The sequence below is a fragment of the Huiozyma naganishii genome, chromosome 3, assembly GCF_000348985.1.
Source record: "Huiozyma naganishii CBS 8797 chromosome 3, complete genome".
Lineage (NCBI taxonomy): Eukaryota > Fungi > Ascomycota > Saccharomycetes > Saccharomycetales > Saccharomycetaceae > Huiozyma > Huiozyma naganishii.
This window is the reverse complement of record NC_035924.1, coordinates 839,379-857,168: the sequence shown is the minus strand read 5'-3', so window position 1 is coordinate 857,168 and position 17,790 is coordinate 839,379. Positions and strand designations below refer to the sequence as shown.

The 17,790-nt window shown below is 45.4% G+C and overlaps 6 protein-coding genes across 6 annotated transcripts; 5 read left to right on the top strand and 1 right to left on the bottom strand.

Annotated features, from left to right (window-relative positions):
- Positions 1-493: 493 nt before the first annotated feature.
- Positions 494-3,508, top strand: ECM21 (Ecm21p; the record flags this gene model as incomplete). Its single annotated transcript, XM_022607159.1, has 1 exon — positions 494-3,508. The coding sequence occupies one exon, from the start codon at positions 494-496 to the stop codon at positions 3,506-3,508; it is 3,015 nt and encodes a 1,004-aa protein (XP_022463783.1).
- Positions 3,509-3,765: 257 nt separating this feature from the next.
- Positions 3,766-4,410, bottom strand: SFT2 (Sft2p; the record flags this gene model as incomplete). The annotated part of the gene is made up of 1 exon (XM_022607158.1): positions 3,766-4,410. The coding sequence occupies one exon, from the start codon at positions 4,408-4,410 to the stop codon at positions 3,766-3,768; it is 645 nt and encodes a 214-aa protein (XP_022463782.1).
- Positions 4,411-5,113: 703 nt separating this feature from the next.
- RTG3 (Rtg3p) lies at positions 5,114-6,646 on the top strand (the record flags this gene model as incomplete). Its single annotated transcript, XM_022607157.1, has 1 exon — positions 5,114-6,646. One exon carries the CDS (start codon positions 5,114-5,116, stop codon positions 6,644-6,646), a length of 1,533 nt encoding a protein of 510 aa, XP_022463781.1.
- A 298-nt stretch (positions 6,647-6,944) lies between these two features.
- On the top strand, positions 6,945-9,998 carry SEA4 (Sea4p; the record flags this gene model as incomplete). The annotated part of the gene is made up of 1 exon (XM_022607156.1): positions 6,945-9,998. The coding sequence occupies one exon, from the start codon at positions 6,945-6,947 to the stop codon at positions 9,996-9,998; it is 3,054 nt and encodes a 1,017-aa protein (XP_022463780.1).
- A 667-nt stretch (positions 9,999-10,665) lies between these two features.
- On the top strand, positions 10,666-14,175 carry PKC1 (protein kinase C; the record flags this gene model as incomplete). Its single annotated transcript, XM_022607155.1, has 1 exon — positions 10,666-14,175. The coding sequence occupies one exon, from the start codon at positions 10,666-10,668 to the stop codon at positions 14,173-14,175; it is 3,510 nt and encodes a 1,169-aa protein (XP_022463779.1).
- A 373-nt stretch (positions 14,176-14,548) lies between these two features.
- On the top strand, positions 14,549-17,683 carry SRO77 (putative Rab GTPase-binding protein SRO77; the record flags this gene model as incomplete). Its single annotated transcript, XM_022607154.1, has 1 exon — positions 14,549-17,683. One exon carries the CDS (start codon positions 14,549-14,551, stop codon positions 17,681-17,683), a length of 3,135 nt encoding a protein of 1,044 aa, XP_022463778.1.
- Between the last annotated feature and the right edge of the window lie 107 nt (positions 17,684-17,790).

Here is a 17,790-nt window from a genome sequence, read left to right as displayed (position 1 = left end):
GGGTGTGTGGGTGTGGATGTTGTGGGCGGGGTAAGCTGTGGGTTGGCGTGGGGGGCGATTTCGTGGGGGCGTGGGGTTAGCGTGGGGGCGGTCCGGGCAGCAGCGGCAGGGTGGACACACACCCGCCGTGTACTGTGCCACCGTATAGTACCACCGCACACTGAACGCTGCCTCGAGATACCGGGCCTTGGCCGTCGCACAGCCGTCTTTGGCGCGAGTAGACCCACACACCACAGCACACCGCGCTCTCACCGGATAGTCATTAGCACTTTGAATAATTTGGGGCTCCCGGTCCTGCTGTTATTATCTTGGCGTAACTTGGCGATACAGCGGTCTGCCTACTAGTTCCGTGCTCTGCTAGCTGGTTTGTGCGTGTGTGTGTCGTGTGTGTGTATACTGTTCTGTAGTTCAACAGTCACTGTTGCTCGTAATCAGGAAGGAAGTCCGCTCTCGAAGCGATACCACGAGGTAAAGGGTAAGGGTACCAAGAAACATGTTTGAAAGGAGGAGGTCTTCCACCATCAAGAGTGCGCTGTCGTCCCTGTTGGGGAGCAACGGGCAGCCACAGCCACAGTCGGCGAGGAGACACAGTACGACGTCTGTGCCGAGAGACACTGGGAAATTGAACGGGTCTAATGCCGGGAGAGGGGTCGCCAGTGGGAAGAAGACGAGGCATCCACCAAGACACGCTACGGAGCAGAGTGCTGGTAGATCGCCCGTCTCTGGGAGGGCTGTCACGCCGGAGTACGTGTCAGATATAGAGAGTTTGTCCGATGAGGATCTGGACGACAACGAGGAGGCTATCATGTCAGATGGTGTCTCCGAGGATTTGAATACACAACCAGTGACGAGACAGCGGGTCACACCGCCAAATAATAGGGCGTTTCTCAGGGAGTTCTTGACCAGTAGAGGGTTTCTGCCACCAAGGACCGTCGCGGACAGGAGGGACCACGTGCGGCCAGTGAAGATCGCCATTGCAACTACGGGGAACTACGTGTTCTTGCCCACAATGTCCTCCAATGACGATGAGTACATGATGCGGCTTAATGGGCTAGGGGACGAGGGGGACGAGGAGGCAGATTTTGTCTTGGAGGATGTCTCCGCGGGAAGGGCGGCTCGTCAACCCGCGCTCGGGGAGAACCAAGACGCAGCAGCGGTTTATCCAACGGGTTCCCAACATCAGCGGCGGAGGCCAGGTACAACGGACACTGGTACAGGGGATGACACCTCAGCGTCATCCGCCCCAGACGTCGAAATGGATGGATCCATGGCAGCGTATAACGTGGCAGTGATAGTGTCCCTTGCCACACCGACGAAACTGTCCGCGATTCACGTGCAACTGCACTCGAGGGTGAAAGTGTTTTGGAATGGAGGGGTGCCGCCGGGGAAGAACCTCGACGAGGAGTTTTACAACGGATCCGCGCTGAAGTGGTCGCTGAACAGGTCGAACTGTAACTTATACATTCCTTCCAACATCTCGGACAAGGAGCAGATCGTCGAAAACAATAACGTAATGACCCCAATGCAAGTACTAAAGAGTGCTACTTCAACAGAGGTTCCCTACCTGGATAAGAAGACGACCAGGCATGAATTCTTCAAAAATATACAAGAGACGGGGAAAGTCACCGCAACAAACGTGTTCCAACCGGGGGACTACGTGTTCATCTTACCCATCGTGTTCTCAAATCACCTGCCAGAGTCCCTGTACTACCCATCAGCACGAGTCAGTTACAGACTGAAAGTGGGGACTAGAATCCTAGACGACGTCGTGGACGGCGCTAACCATTCCGTGCAGCGAAATAACATCAACGCTGCGGGGGCGGCCATCTCACAATCCGCAAGCACGGTGTCCCTCGCGTCTGGCGGGTCAACTGTGTCCCTAAGGGACACGGAACTGGAACAAGTAGGGTACAGAAAGTCGCGGAGGTCGTCCATCCTGAAAAAGATGAAGCACACTTTACACATTGCCTCTCCGGACAAAACCGCCAACACTAGTACAACAAGTCAAGTTTTTGGAGAATACCCAATAAGAGTCGTAAGGACACCACCGCAGATCTCAATATCCACAGCGAATAAACCAATATACATCAACAGAGTATGGGCGGACTCGCTGTCCTACGAGATATCGTTCGCGCAGAAATACGTCTCGCTCGGGAGCGAGGTGCCCATCAAGATCAAGCTGGCGCCGCTGGAGAAAAACCTGTGCATCAAGCGTGTCCGCGTGAGCATCAACGAGAAGATCACTTTCGTGAGCAAGGACCTGAAGTACGAATACGATCAGGTGGATCCAGTGGCTAAGGACCCGTACAATCCGTACTACTTGGACTTTCAGTCCAAGCGGCGCAAGGAGCGTAATTTGCCCCTCTTGGAGATCCGGACCAAGGACAAAGGGTGTCGCGCGTTGAGGGAGGAGATCGTTGAGAACTCATCGGGGAACAACCTGATCTCGTACAGCACATTCCAGGATTCTGGGCAGGATACACCGAAGAAGGAGGACGAAAAGGACGTGATCGGGATCACGGAACCACTCAACATTGAAACTGTGTTAAAGTTCCCCCGTTTTGAGAACTTGGATCGCAAACAGGCAAGAATCATTCCTCCTTACGGTATCGACTCGTTTCTCATGGTACCGAACCCGGAGAACCTACCACCCAAGGGTGCATCAAACTCGCATAAGCCTAGTGTCATCGGCTTTCTTTCTGGACACCACGGAACGACTAAGGACACTGAAAGACAAGAGAAAGTGTACGATAAAAGGTTCCACGTTACAAAATTGAGGACAAATTCGGGAGTCGACGTCAAATACCACACGAAGTTGAACGAGCCCAAGCGCGGTCTCTATCTGGACAGTTTACACTTCAGTAACATCCACGCGCGCCATAAACTGGAGATCATGCTCCGTATCAGCAAACCTGACCCAGATGACCCAGCACGGTTGCGGCACTACGAAGTGCTAATCGATACCCCGATCTTCCTCGTGTCTGAGATCTGCAACAGTGGGAACATGGAGCTTCCAACGTACCGCATGGCCACTACAGACATTGAGGGAAGACCTGTCGACGTGAGCAACGTGCTGCCGCCGCCGACGTTTGAGGAGGCGATATCTGTCCCCAACTCACCGCTCATGTCGCCCATTGGGTCCCCTGCTTTCCCATCTGTGTACGACCCGGACACGTTATCGATCCAACAGCTGAACCTCTCAAGGGCTACTTCCATAAGCGGGCCGTCTGGTGAGGGAGCTCAACTACTGCCCTCGGGAACAGGTACCGGTGGCGCAGCAAGCACGAATTTTGACACTCCGATGATGGGGACCGTCGGGAACCCTACGAATAGGAACCATCCAGAGAGTGAAGGTCGGTTCAACAATTTGGACAACGTTTTGTCGTCTTCAGGGTCGCCTATCTTCAAGAAAGATTTCACGATGAGTTCACCAAACAGCACTCCTGCAAAACCAACACACCAGCCGCCAAACTACAACGAGGTTATAAAGAGGGATAGCAACCAGTAGATTGCATCCCACCCAGTCGTTTCATTCTTTATTTCTCTTGGATGGATAGATATATCTACATTTATATACCTATAGGTATGCGCATTTTGGACCACTAGAATATCTCACTTCCCCCAAATGTTCCTTTTTTGAAGGTGTCAACTTTATCATCAGATTTCGTTACCTGTTGTTGAGTAAATACGTGTTGCACATGGACAATTCGATTAGACATGTACACACGATTATATATGCTTGCTCTTGTCTTCCTTCCCTTCCTTTCAAATACGTAATGCACCTCTTGCCGTGTTGACGCCTACTGTGCTCAGCATTCTCAACCCGGTGGCGCCCATCGGGAAGTACGATATCGAGTAGTACAGGACTGCGATGAGTTCTGCGACAGCACAGACGAGTGTGAGCACTGTGCTCTTTATGAATGCTGCGCAGTACAGCGTCGAGAGACAGCTTGCGAAGAAGAAGAGGGAGAAGGGCAGGCGTTCCCTGGACGTGATGTGTTTCAAGTACGCCAATGGCCCCATCATGACACCAAACGCGAGAACAAACAGCAGGGACCCCATTGTCCATAACAGTGCAAACTTGCGCGGCTTGACTGCGAGCACTGGGAACAGAAAGAAGCAGAGTGTGAAGCACGCGACGGACCCGAGCACGAAGCACACAAAGAGTAACAGCCGCTCCCACCGGGACAGTTGAAACCAGCTGGGTTCCTGGTCCTCTGTAAGGTCCTGCCTCGTCATGGGGAGCCTCTGGTACACATCGTTGGCCGCGCCGTTCAGGGACTCCGCCCACGACGCAAACAGCGTCTTGGCACCCTCGTTTGCCGAGGTCGAGTTCTCGGACCGCTGCTGGTTCCACCGCCCGAGCGAGTCCCGCAGCTGGTTGAGTTGTGAGTCTGTGCTCCCGGACATTGTAATGTATTGCACAAATTAAGAACCAAGAGGAACCTTCGTCCACTATCAGAGTTACGATAGACTTGTATATAAGCTGAGACGGGTTAGAGATTAAGAGGGGGAGAGGGCACAGTAAGTGCAAAGTACTTAAAAATCAAGCATTAAAATATATTTTTGGTTGCTGCCCTCGAAGGGTGTAGGCGAGTCTGTTGCTGTCTTCACCCCTCTGCTGTTGTTGTACTTTCCCCGATGTGTAGACAAAGAACGTAGATCTGTGTCCCCCACAAACAGGGCACGCGATGAGCACACGTCTCGAGAACTGTGTCAGTGACTCACAGATTATATGTGCATGTTTCTTATGTCTCAGAAAAGTTCCGTTTCTTTGCCATCTGCATCTATCACATACGTACGTACGTATACATTTTACGTGCACACGTCTAATTAATGTGTACTTCTCGCTGGTACAAACGTCTTGTCCAACGTAGAAATGACTCGTACTTCTTCTTTTTTCGTATTTTGTTCAATTTTATTTTATTTGAACTGTTTGCTTCTTCTTTTGCGACTGTATTCGGACTCTCATCGTCAGCTTGGAGGCTGCTCTGCATCTGGTACACTTGCACTTCTGCTTTAGGTATTTTCCCACCCACTTCACTGCACTCGGTATTCTTATTTTGGTAGCCGCTTTGACACTTTTTCCCCTGAAGTGCAGTGCAGTATCCCCATGAACATGCATAATAACATCGAGGAAAATCACAGACTCCTCGACGAGTTTGTACACAATAATATTCACGCCTTCCAACCTTCGAACGACAGTTTGAACAGCAATGCTGGTAGTTCTGGTGGTCAGTTTATGGCACATATGAAGTTGGAGGATGGGGCTGGCCAGAGCGGTCTTTTGGACGTTTCCCCACAGAATACGGCTAGTGCTTCGCTGGTTGACAATGAAACCGGTATGAGTCGCGGCAGTATATACCCAAGCACTCCCGCTCAACAGCATGAAAGCATGCTGTATAACAATAATACCACTACTAGTAATAATAATAATAATCATGCCCATAACAAGAGTAGTACTTCAAACTGGGATGGTAGACCGCCTGCTATGGCGAATTCCGCACCACAAATAATAGAGCAGCCAACCTCCTTTTTGGACGACATGTTCACAGCGTCTCGTCTGGACAGTGTGCAGCAGTATCAGACGAGACAGTCGCAGCAACTTCATGGTGGTGACAACCAACCCACGCAGATTGAGGATACATTTAATACCACAGCGAACACTACACAACACAACTCGATATCAGAGCCCTGGCCGAGTGGCAGTCTGGATACCCACGCGACAACGTTCAACGAGCCCTTGCCCGTAGACATGCTGTTCAGTCATGGGGCAGACGACGCAATGTTCAACTACACAGACGACTTGAGCTCATCCCTGAGTTCTTCGGTCCACTCGGACATCATGACACCGTCCTCATTCTCCTTCAACCCGCAGCAACTGGAGTCCCTGAGGTCCCCCTCCAACTCGATACGGGCCGGGAACTATCTTTCGCAGTCGCTGAGGCAGCCTAACTTCCTGAACAGTCCAGCGACGCCGAAATCCAGACACGCGTCCCTAGCAGTGAACGGGGATAAACTGAGTACCAGCGTGCCCAAATCATTGACGCATCTATCCACGGAGGAGAAACTGCGGCGGAAGAGAGACTTCCACAACGCGGTCGAGCGCAGAAGAAGAGAACTGATCAAGACTAAGATAGGAGAGCTGGGGAATTTGGTTCCGCCATCACTGCTTTGCTTTGACTCTACGGGGAAACAAGTGAAACCGAACAAGGGCATTATATTGAACAAAACGGTAGAGTACATTAGCTTTCTCCAACAGGTGTTGGCCGCACAGGAGAAAAGAAAGATACAGCTCAAATACAAACTTAACCAACTCGAGGAAAAGATGGGCGGGTTGCACATAGACGCGGTTGGTAAACAGGATGCGAACAATGGGCATGAGATGAAGCCCGTACAATCCTCAGAAACGATCACCTCGCAGAACGTCTCCGGGGAGAGGATAATAGACACAAGGTATAAACCTAGTGTCGGGGACGAGTTCGAGGACGGTCCGCAGGGGATCTCGGACGATTTGAAACAATACCTGTCAGGGAACATTGCAGAGGCGGAGGACAACGCAAAACTGATGTTTGGCGGGTTTAACATGGACAACAGTCATGGTGACGCCAACGCGGCGGACTACCTGCTAGAATTCAATTCATAGACTACATAACAAGAACAAGTTCAGTTCGCGGCCCCATATGCCGCCATAGACATATTTACGGTGCTTCCAAGTCTTACATATTTGGTTCTGTACACGGAACACTCCATCGTGAAGACATTGTGGATGTACCACAGATGTTTTGATGAGGGTGAGTTGCACTGTGCTTTAGGTATGTTACACTGTTGTGTCTCTGCTACAAATCTATTGTAATTGAAATATATTTTAAGATGATACTGATGAGTTTTGTTAAAGGTAGCCGATACGAGCTACAAGATTTGACCAGAACGCGGATGAAAGCATGGGTCTGATTAAGAAGGTAACGACATGGTCCCAGGATACGCAATTGGACTATCTCTCTGTGAACCCGACCAGGGATGAAGTGACACACTTCAAAGTCGACCCGTTCGACGAAGCGGACGAGTCTATCACGAAATTGAACACATTGAAGGACTTCACAAACATTACGTGTCTTGACTATTCAGAGAGCCAACCCGGTATTGTGGGGGTCGGTGAGAAGGATGGTTTTGTCAAAATAGTCGATGTCCTTGGCGGTAGAACTCAACTCGTCGTGAGACCTAAACAACGCCGATGCATCAACGCCGTCAGCATCAACAACGTGGGACTCGTAGCCATGGGGCTAGATAAGCATCGCCAGGACGCATCCTTGCAGGTTTGGGATATCAACTATCAAAAGCAAGGTGAGGACTTCGTAAACCTGTCCTTTGAATACTGCGTGAATGAGTCTCTCGTGTCGCTACAGTTCTTGAACGATATCAGCTTGTTAGTGGCCAGTACAAAGTTCATTAAGGAAGTGGATTTGAGAGTGAAAACACCTGTTTATCAACACCCAACAAGATTGTCATATGACATCAAACTGAACCCGTTCAACGACTGGCAATTTAGCAGTTACGGTGATGATGGGACTTTGGCCATATGGGACAGGAGAAAATTGTCCGGAAAAGTAAACGCCGGCGATCTGAACCTGGCACAACCTTTATTGACATTTGACAAGCTGGTTGGTGCCGGTGCCGCCTCAAGGAAGTACATGAACTCATGTTTCCGATGGTCATCTGTGCAGAACCGTGAATTCGCAACTTTACACAGAGGTGACACTATAAAAAGATGGAGACTGGGTTCAAGCGTAGAGTCTGCCGAAAATGGCGACCAGCTGGAAAACTTGTTTGTTTCAACAGTCCACGACATAGCAACAACCTTCGACAGGGTGGCCACCTTTGATTATATACCAAAGGGAGATCACAAAACTAGTGTCATTTGTATGCGGCAGTCTGGTACAGTTTACAGAATACCAATGCTACAAAGTTATTCAAAGACGGCGTTCAACCTCAGTAACTGTCTCTTATTATCAAACTATGAATCGTCAGTGATTGACGAGATCAAAGTTGCGGAAACTGAAAAGATAGCAAACTTGCACAACGTTAACACTGCATTGAAAACACTTTCGTTTGAAGATCTCGGTATCGGTGAGGAGTACGTCCCCTCAATTAAGAGTCTCCCTTCAAATGATGGCTCTTCAGACCATCTTTACGAGAATGGAGGCGAATATGATGATGACTTGGAACACAGCAGTGTAGCCAATTCGAGCGACCGTGGGTCACGTAACCTAACAGAAGATGAGGACTACCAAATCTATTGGAAACCTAAGCGGCTTCTCCAAAAGGATATAAGTGTGATCATGCGTCTTAGAGCAATGCTTGGATATGGGTTAGATCCCATGGCTACCGTCGAATTGATCGATCAATCAAAGGCCTTGCAAAACAACACATACATTAGAAACACGTGGCGTTGGTTGGCCATTGCCAAGGCATCAGTAGAAGATGGAACCATGGTATCTGGTGATTTAGATCTAGGATATGAAGGAATAATCGGGATCTGGAATGGGTTAGCGGGACTCTCTAACCAAAACCGGTGCTCACATGATATTATGTTGACAGACAAACAACTGAACAAAGAGATGGAAAAAATACATCAAGACCAAGAAGAAAAAAGAAAACCGGGAATGAGTCATAGATCCTCAGTTTACGACTTTCCAGATTCCCCAAAGAATGTTCAGCGTAACCTATGCCTCATCATCTCTGGTTGGGATTTATCATCTACTGATTACGAGGAGAAATACAATATCATCATAAAAAAATGGGCATTACGAAAAGGCAGCAGCTTGGGCTGTCTCTTTGGCGATATTCCTAAAGCGGTAGAAATACTGGGTTCTGCTAAAAAGGAGAGGTTGAGGTTAATTGCAACAGCTATAGCCGGTTATGTGGCGTATAAGGATCGTCCAGAAAACAATTCTTGGAGAAACCAATGTAGGAAAATGGCATCTGAGCTGGATGACCCTTATTTGAGGGTTATCTTTGCGTTCATAGCTGATAACGACTGGTGGGACATCCTATATGAACCTGCTATCTCGTTGCGGGAGCGGCTAGGTGTTGCATTACGGTTTCTAAATGATGCTGACCTGACAAGATTTCTCGACAGAACCTCTTCAACAGTTATTGCTAATGGTGAATTAGAGGGGCTAATTTTAACCGGTATCACACCGAGCGGTATAGACCTGTTGCAATCCTATGTCAACAAAACTAGCGACGTGCAATCTGCAGCACTGATTTCACTATTTGGATCACCTAGGTACTTTAAAGACGACCGTGTTGATGAGTGGGTTTTTGCATACCGAAAGATGTTGAATTCATGGGGGCTATTTTCAAAGAGAGCCAAATTTGACGTATTGAGAACCAAGTTATCCACAACGAGCTCGGGTGAAGTAACCACGACAGTCAAACCCAGACAACTGTATATCCAGTGTGTCAACTGTAAAAAGAACATAAACAAGCCGATCAGCACTCGAATGAACCTTGCAGGCAATGCCTTGAACGGTCCAGCGATGAAGAAAATAGATAATCTGACAGACTCTGGGCAAGCACAAGAAGTGGAGCCTCATAGATATTCATGCCCACATTGTGGTACATCATTTCCAAGGTGTGCTATCTGCCTGATGCCTTTAGGAACCTCCAGTTTACCTTTTGCCATAAATGGGATCAGGTCTGTGGATTACAAAGATGTCCCTGAGAGTGCAGATCTTGGCAACGGCAGTAGAGAAGAGCCAACTGATACGACTTACAGGGAAGACGGCGACCAAAGAACCGACATAATCTCTAGATCGTCTCAATTAACATTCTACAAAAAGAACCTGAGGAGAAAGCAGTTTCGGCTAAACGAGTGGTTCAGTTTCTGTCTTTCATGCAACCATGGTATGCACGCTGGCCATGCAGAAGAGTGGTTTGCCAAACACAGTGTATGTCCTACTCAAGGATGCGATTGTCAGTGCACGAAATACTAGTTAAATCTATAAAAAACTAGAAAAGGAGTCTAGTCATTTGATTGTCTCATCCGCTACTCTTCAGACCATGGCAACCCATGGGGGGCGCCATGGTCGCTGCCACCTACTGGTGTGGGAAGTGGGGTCCATAGGCGTAGACAGTACATACCCGGCCCCGGAATCTGTTGTTACCCGCTCTTCTCCCTTTTCCGCTCTCAATTTTTCTCGATTTTGTTGTTCTTTTCCAGATTTTTTACCGACTGAAACTGTAAAATTGAAAAGATCGATATTTCTACCTTGAAAAGTTTCAGACTCGTTGCGAGGTTGATCCGCGCTGTAAAACAGTTGTTCGCCCTCTTCTCAGACCCCTCTGATATCAAGTTCAATTTGGAACATTGTCTTTGTGGATTGTGCAAAGTACAATATATAAGAACAGCAGTTATCGAGGGGAAGTTATTCTGTTGTACCAGCTTTAATTAAAATAAAAAAAGGATTGATCTAAATCACGTATCCTTTTTGTTATCCATAATCACTGTACGTTTACCATAGCATATATCAGTAGTTGAGTTAGAAGGAACGAGTACTTTTTTTTCCTACATCTTTCAGTTATATTTCAACTGGATCATTGATAGAGGTATAAAAGTCAACAAACAGGCATAAAAACGGAAATAACATTTTTTTGATCATCATGGAGCTATCAGTAGTAGAAAAAGATATTAGCAGAAAAATTGCTGTAGAGCAAAACATCATCCAGGGTGCCACCAACATGAAGAAAAAAACCAATAATGTCATGGTCATTCAAAAATGTAACACCAATATAAGAGAAGCTAGACAAAACATCGATTATCTACAAGAAACACTGAGCAAGCTACGTTTAGAGAGTAGCAAGACGAAAAACGATGAAGAGATTAGTAAAGAGGAGGAATCAGCATTGCAAAGAAAGAAAGACGTCGCCGAGAAGGGCTATGGGTACTTGTCAACCATCTCTCCTAACGAGCACGTTTTTTCAAGGCTGGATTTGGTAAAGTATGATTGTCCGTCTTTGTCTCAACGTATACAGTATATGTTGCAACAATTAGCATTGAAACTCCAGGTGGAAAAACAATATCAAGAAGCAAACAACAAGTTGACGAAGCTATACCAAATTGATGGAGACCAAAGGAGTAGTTCAGCGGCTGAAGGTGGTGCTTTTGAGTCGAAACAACGTATTCTATTGCTAAAGAAGGCCTTAAAGAAGTATAAGGCGATCAATGTCGATTTGGATCAGTACAAGCACCATGACAGCGAGGAGATGGATATAAGCCAGCCAAAGTTTAGAAGGAAACAGCTAACCGGTGTTCTGACTATCGGTCTGACTGCAATTCGAGATGTAGATCACATTCAGTCTCCCATGTTTGCCAGAACACCTGAAAGTTACATTACTATAAAGATTGATGACACAGTGAAGGCAAGATCTAAGCCGTCGAGAAATGACAGATGGAGTGAAGAATTTCAGATCACCGTGGGGAAAGGCAATGAAGTCGAAATTACTGTCTATGATAAAGTAAACGAAATGATGACACCTGTTGCAGTTATGTGGCTCTTGTTATCAGATATTGCAGAAGCCATCCGTAAGAAGAAGGCTAATCAGACGAACGAGCAGCAAGGTTGGGTAAGCGCCCAAGATGTCAGTGGCAGTCGTGTACCTGGGAGAGAGGTTGGCACTGCGGACACTTCGTCCAATGCACTGAAAGCTATGTCAACCGGAAGCACCTTAACCGAGCACTCAGCTTCTGAAACGGCCTACAATTCTCCTGATCGAGTGACAACAAATCAATGGTTTATTTTAGAACCTGCAGGTCAAATTCTCCTAACACTAGGATTCCATAAGACATCCCAACAACCAAGAAAAAATTTAATGGGTGGTTTGCATCGTCACGGTGCAATCATTGACAGAAATGAGGAAGTCTTTGAGCAACATGGGCATCATTTTGTTCAAAAATCCTTTTATAATATTATGTGCTGTGCCTACTGTGGAGAATTTCTGCGATACACCGGTTTCCAATGTCAGGACTGTAAGTTCCTATGCCACAAGAAGTGCTACACGAATATTGTTACTAAATGTATTGCAAAAACATCGCATGATGAAGACTCGGACGAGGCTAAATTGAACCATCGCATTCCACATAGGTTTTTACCTGCTGCTAATCGTGGTACAAAGTGGTGTTGTCACTGTGGCTATATCCTGCCTTGGGGGAAAACAAAGGTTCGTAAATGTTCTGAGTGTGGTGTGATGTGTCACGCTCAATGTGCCCATTTGGTACCAGATTTCTGTGGCATGTCGATGGAAATGGCGAATAAAATCTTGAAGACGATCCAAGACACTCAACGTAATCAGGAGAAGAGAAGAAGAGTCCCCCCCTCTGTTAATGCATCATCATCCATCACTGCAGTTTCTCATCCAAAGATGGCTGACAAAAATGAAGGCAAGAGGATTTCTCTTATTTCTCAGCAAAGTGCTACAAAATCTGAAGAATATCATGAAGATATGGTTAATCAGAGGCAGAGTACATATTCGGTAAAGAATGATACACCGAACAATCTGCACGATGAGACCAGTGATAGAGTTAATAATTATGTTGAGCGGAATGACCCATATTTGAACTTCACAAGCAATGTGGCAAAAGAAAAGGAGTCACCTGTAAGAAGTAACACAACTAGGACACTAGATCCAATGGCAAGAATTGACTCAGGCGTAGATGTTCCTCAGGCAAACTACGATAACTTGGAACGATTCAATGTTCAAAACGACAGGGATTTTGGGTATCAGGGAGAAGATGACATTTGGGAAGAAAAGCGCATTAGAATGGAAAAAGAAATTGAAGTGCAACGAGAACAAGATTATAAAGACTATACAAGGGAATTTGATGGGCCAGTTGCTATACAGCCAACGGAAAGGTATGTGCAACAGGATGCTGACTATATGGAAGATGAACATGAACATACGGTTGATACCACTGCATCCAACCCATTCCGCGAAATGAATAACGAAACATTCCAAATGGAGCAGCAACAAATTGCAAAAAACTTTGTCACCTCCGAAAAAAATGCTGGAGAAAACTTGCCAGATATAGCTGCGCCATTACTTGAACATTCGTCTCCCCAAAAGTCATATAGTTCGCCAAAGCATAAAAAGAGACAGAGCAAACGCCGGAAAGTTTCTTTGGACAATTTTATCTTACTGAAGGTTTTGGGTAAGGGTAATTTTGGTAAAGTTATTTTATCGAAGTCGAAGAACACCGGTAGTTTGTGTGCCATTAAGGTGTTGAAGAAGGATAATATTATCCAGAATCACGATATAGAAAGTGCACGTGCAGAGAAAAAGGTGTTTTTGCTGGCAACGGAGACGAGGCATCCATTTTTGACGAACCTATTCTGTTCGTTTCAAACAGAAAATCGTATTTATTTCGCGATGGAATTTATTGGAGGCGGTGACTTGATGTGGCATGTGCAGAATCAGAGGCTGTCTGTAAGGAGAGCAAAATTCTACGCTGCAGAGGTTTTACTAGCTCTTAAATTCTTCCATAGCAACGGTGTCATTTATCGTGATTTGAAACTGGAAAATATTTTATTGACCTCTGAAGGACATATCAAGATTGCAGATTACGGTTTGTGCAAGGATGAAATGTGGTACGGTAACAAAACATCTACTTTTTGCGGTACACCTGAATTCATGGCACCTGAAATTTTGAAAGACCAAGAGTACAGCAGAGCTGTTGATTGGTGGGCGTTTGGTGTTCTGTTATATCAAATGTTGCTATGTCAATCACCATTTTCAGGTGATGATGAGGATGAGGTATTTAACGCTATTCTCACGGATGAACCGTTATATCCAATCGACATGGCAGGTGACATTGTTCAAATTTTCCAAGGATTGTTAGCTAAAGATCCGGAACATCGTTTAGGTGCTGGTCCTCGTGATGCCTTAGAAGTTATGGAAGAACCATTTTTCCGCAACATCAACTTTGATGATATTCTACAGTTGAAAGTTAAACCACCTTACATTCCAGAGATCAAATCTGCAGAGGACACGTCTTATTTTGAACAAGAATTTACATCAGCACCACCTACATTAACCCCAATACCGTCTGTTCTAACAACAACACAACAAGAAGAATTTCGTGGGTTTTCTTTCATGCCGGAAGAGCTTGAACTGTAGGTTGTTCACTTCAATATGGAATATATAGTCATTAGAAAGGAGCAATTTTCATAGTCAGAAAGTATTTAATTTATGTACATGAATATACGATATGGCTGGATGTGTTTGACCCCTGTCATTAAGTTCCGGTTGCATATCTTAAAGTGTGTGGCTTGGTCGATTGTTTGTTATTGTTGTCGTTTTTTTTGTTTTTCGAGATATTTTATTTTCATATGTTTTCGTACAAAGGAGAACCCGATGAGCGAGTAACCGAACAAACATAAGGGACACGAACCACTCAACGGTCTGGTTTTGGTTACTTTGTTATTTTAGTTCAGGTAGTTTAGTCGCTGGCTTTTATTAACGGTAACAAAGCATAGTATACTGATCGAGAATGTTTAAAAGTAATAAATTGAAAAAGGTGTCCAACCCTTTCAAAACGTCGTCCAGAGATAAAGGCAATGAGCAGCCAAAAGAAGAATCGCATTCTTTTTCGTTCCCCTTCAAGTCATCAGGTAGCAAATCTTCCGATGCAAACCCTTCCGAATCCGTTCCGACCTCTAAGAAAAGCACCCATACTTCAGGTGATTCAAAATTATTCGATATCAGACCAATTTCGGTGTCGGGATTGACTGGGAAGATTATTTGCATGGCGTACGATTGTACGCAGAGTCTTTTGGCAGTTGCTACAGATGCCCTGGAGATACATTTGTTTGGACAAAAGCAGATAGACGTAACAATGACATTGACCACTGGTGCCCCCATTATTGATTTAGAATTTGTGAAGGGCATTTATTTGGTTGTTGTTGATGCGAAAGATACGGTTACGGTTATATCCCTTTTATCCAAAAGAGTTTTGGCCACTTTCTTTTCTCCGAGCAGAATCACTTGTATAGAAACTGATCCATCGGTAGATTGGCTACTACTCGGGTTACAAAGTGGTTCAATAATGATATATGATGTTGATAGAAATCAAGTATCCGACGTTAAGATCGAGAACCTGCAGAAGAGTTATTTTTTCCCAAAAAATAAGCTGTCACCTGTTGTTTCCATATCTTGGAATCCACGAGATATTGGCACGATACTAATTTCATATGAACAAGTCACCGTTACCTATTCCTTGGTCAGTGGCGAGGTTATCCAACACTTCATATATGAATTACCACCATACGCACCAGGTGGGGATTTTTCAACAGGGGTGGAGAGAGCTAGAACCCCCAAGATCATTCAGTCTCTGTACCATCCAAACTCGCTGCATATGCTAACAGTGCATGAAGACAATTCTATGGTATTTTGGGATGTTAATACTGGTAAACTGATACAGGCGAGGACCTTATTTGATTATAATATTCATTTAACTCAAGATGGCTCAGAGAATCCAAAATCTACTGCACATGCACCAAGGATTTACAAAGTTGTTTGGGTGTGTCAAAAGAATCCAGAGTACACATACTTGGTTGTGGCCACTAAACCTTCTGTCCCCAATGATACTACCCAAGGTATTACGATCTTAGATTTGGGCGGTACACCACTCTATAGTGTAACATCATACGACGCGATGGCGAAGTACTATGCACACCCAAAACAAGAGAAATTATGTCCCTTGGACCGCCAAACTCAGTGTAAAGATTTTATACCAATCGCCAAATCTTCCCCTTATTTTGCGGGCGGCCACAATCCAACTTGTTTATTGATACTTTCAGAGGATGGTGAAATCGAAACTATGTTATTTCCCTCGGGAATTATTACCTCCAAGGCGTCGCTCTTGCCTCAGAGTTTGTCTTGGGCAAGATCGAAAACAACAGTGTGTAGTGCTGTCTCTGCCCCAAACAAATTATGGTTGGGTATGGTTTCATCAAACACAAAATACGACAGCATCCTCCAAGGAGGTGTGGCTGGTAAAAAAGATTTAAGAGTTCAGAATATAAGAACAGTATTGCTTTCAGGGCATAAAAATGGATCTGTTCGTGTTTGGGATGGGGCGGCAGGGGATTTGGATGATAACTCTGTTTTTGAGGTCAATCTAGCTCGCATTTTGAATAGGGCAGACCAGTTATCGATTGAGCACATTTCATTCGCGCCAGATACTTTGGAGTTAGCTGCGGCGACTGAAAACGGGGACGTTATGCTATTCAAGTATGAGGTAAATCAATACTTTGATTTACAGAGGAAGAACGCTACCAGTGATTTGGATCTGAATTTCAGCAGGTTCTCTTTAGATGGGTTCAAAGACCCTGTGATTGATGTGAGAGATAGATCCCCATATAATATCAGGCAAGGTTTGATGCCCAGCACCGCTGTTCATCTGAAGAAAGGGAAAGTAACTGCTTTGGAGAACAGTAATATTTGGCTTTGTTTGTCTATTGCATATCAGGATGGTACGCTTGTTTTACTTGATAGAAGAGGGCCCGCTATCATTTACATGGACCAAGTTCGAAGTCTAACAAAGCAGCAAAGCCAATACGTCACCTGCATTAGTTTTGCAATTATGCAAAACGGGGAGGAGCAGTACTCCAGTATTCTAATGTTATGTGGTACCAATACCGGCGAGTTGATTGTTAATAAAGTTTTACCTGAACAAACCGGGCGGTTTCATGTCCAGTATGGGGATGTTATTAAAGGTAACGACAAGGGACCTGTTCTCAAAATAGAGTCGATTGCGAAGGAAACAGGATATAGCTGTGATGCTAGTGTTATCAAGATGCAGGATTTAGCTAAAGGCATTGCCATACCAGGTTTCATTATAGTGACGAGCGATTCGGACGTGAGAGCAGTTAAGATTGGAAAGGGTAAAGTAGCATCCAAGTCTTTCAAATACCCCGTTGCATGTTCCGGTTTATCGTATGTTGTGGCCTATAATGCAAAAAAGGAACGGAAGTTGATGTCATACATTATGGTTCTTTTGGCAACTGGTGATATCCGTGCATTGTCTGTGCCTGACTTGAAAGAGGTGATGTCGGGGCACTCTCCGACACCTCTCAATTCAAAGTTTGCAAGGGATTCCGCAGTGTTAAAGAATGGTGATATGTTTTCAAGAACAAGCGAATATAAAACCGTTCTCTTCTCAACTGTCATTGATCCGAACTCTCCGCAACATCAGACTCAGCCGGAAGTTGATTCCTTGTATAATCAGCATTTGAGAATACCGTACAGGCCGCAGGTTAACTCTTTACAGTGGGCTAGGGGCACAATAATGTGTACGACTGACCAATTGGATGAACTGTTGGGAGGACCAAGAAGGGAACCATCCAAGTATAAAGAAAGTGAAATTGCGAAGGGTACTTTATCATTAAAGCCATCAGAGGATTCAAAGCCACCAGGGACTCCGCAGCCCTATAAAAGGGCGTCTAGAAACTCAGGAAGGTCCAGTTCCTATGGTATGATGAAAAGTGTTAGTCGCGCAGTTGAGACAAAGCTGGACAATCTGGAAGATCAATTTAACGATTACGCCTCTGCGGTGGGCCAAGGCATGAACGACGCTATGGAAGAGACGGGGAAAGATTTTGTAAAGGGATCCTTCGGGTTCTAATGATTGCTGTATATTTTATATGTACTTAAATTGAAAATCAAAACTCTTAATGCAATCCTGAGAATTGTACATTATATTGGATGGATACTTGTTTTAGTATTTTTTTT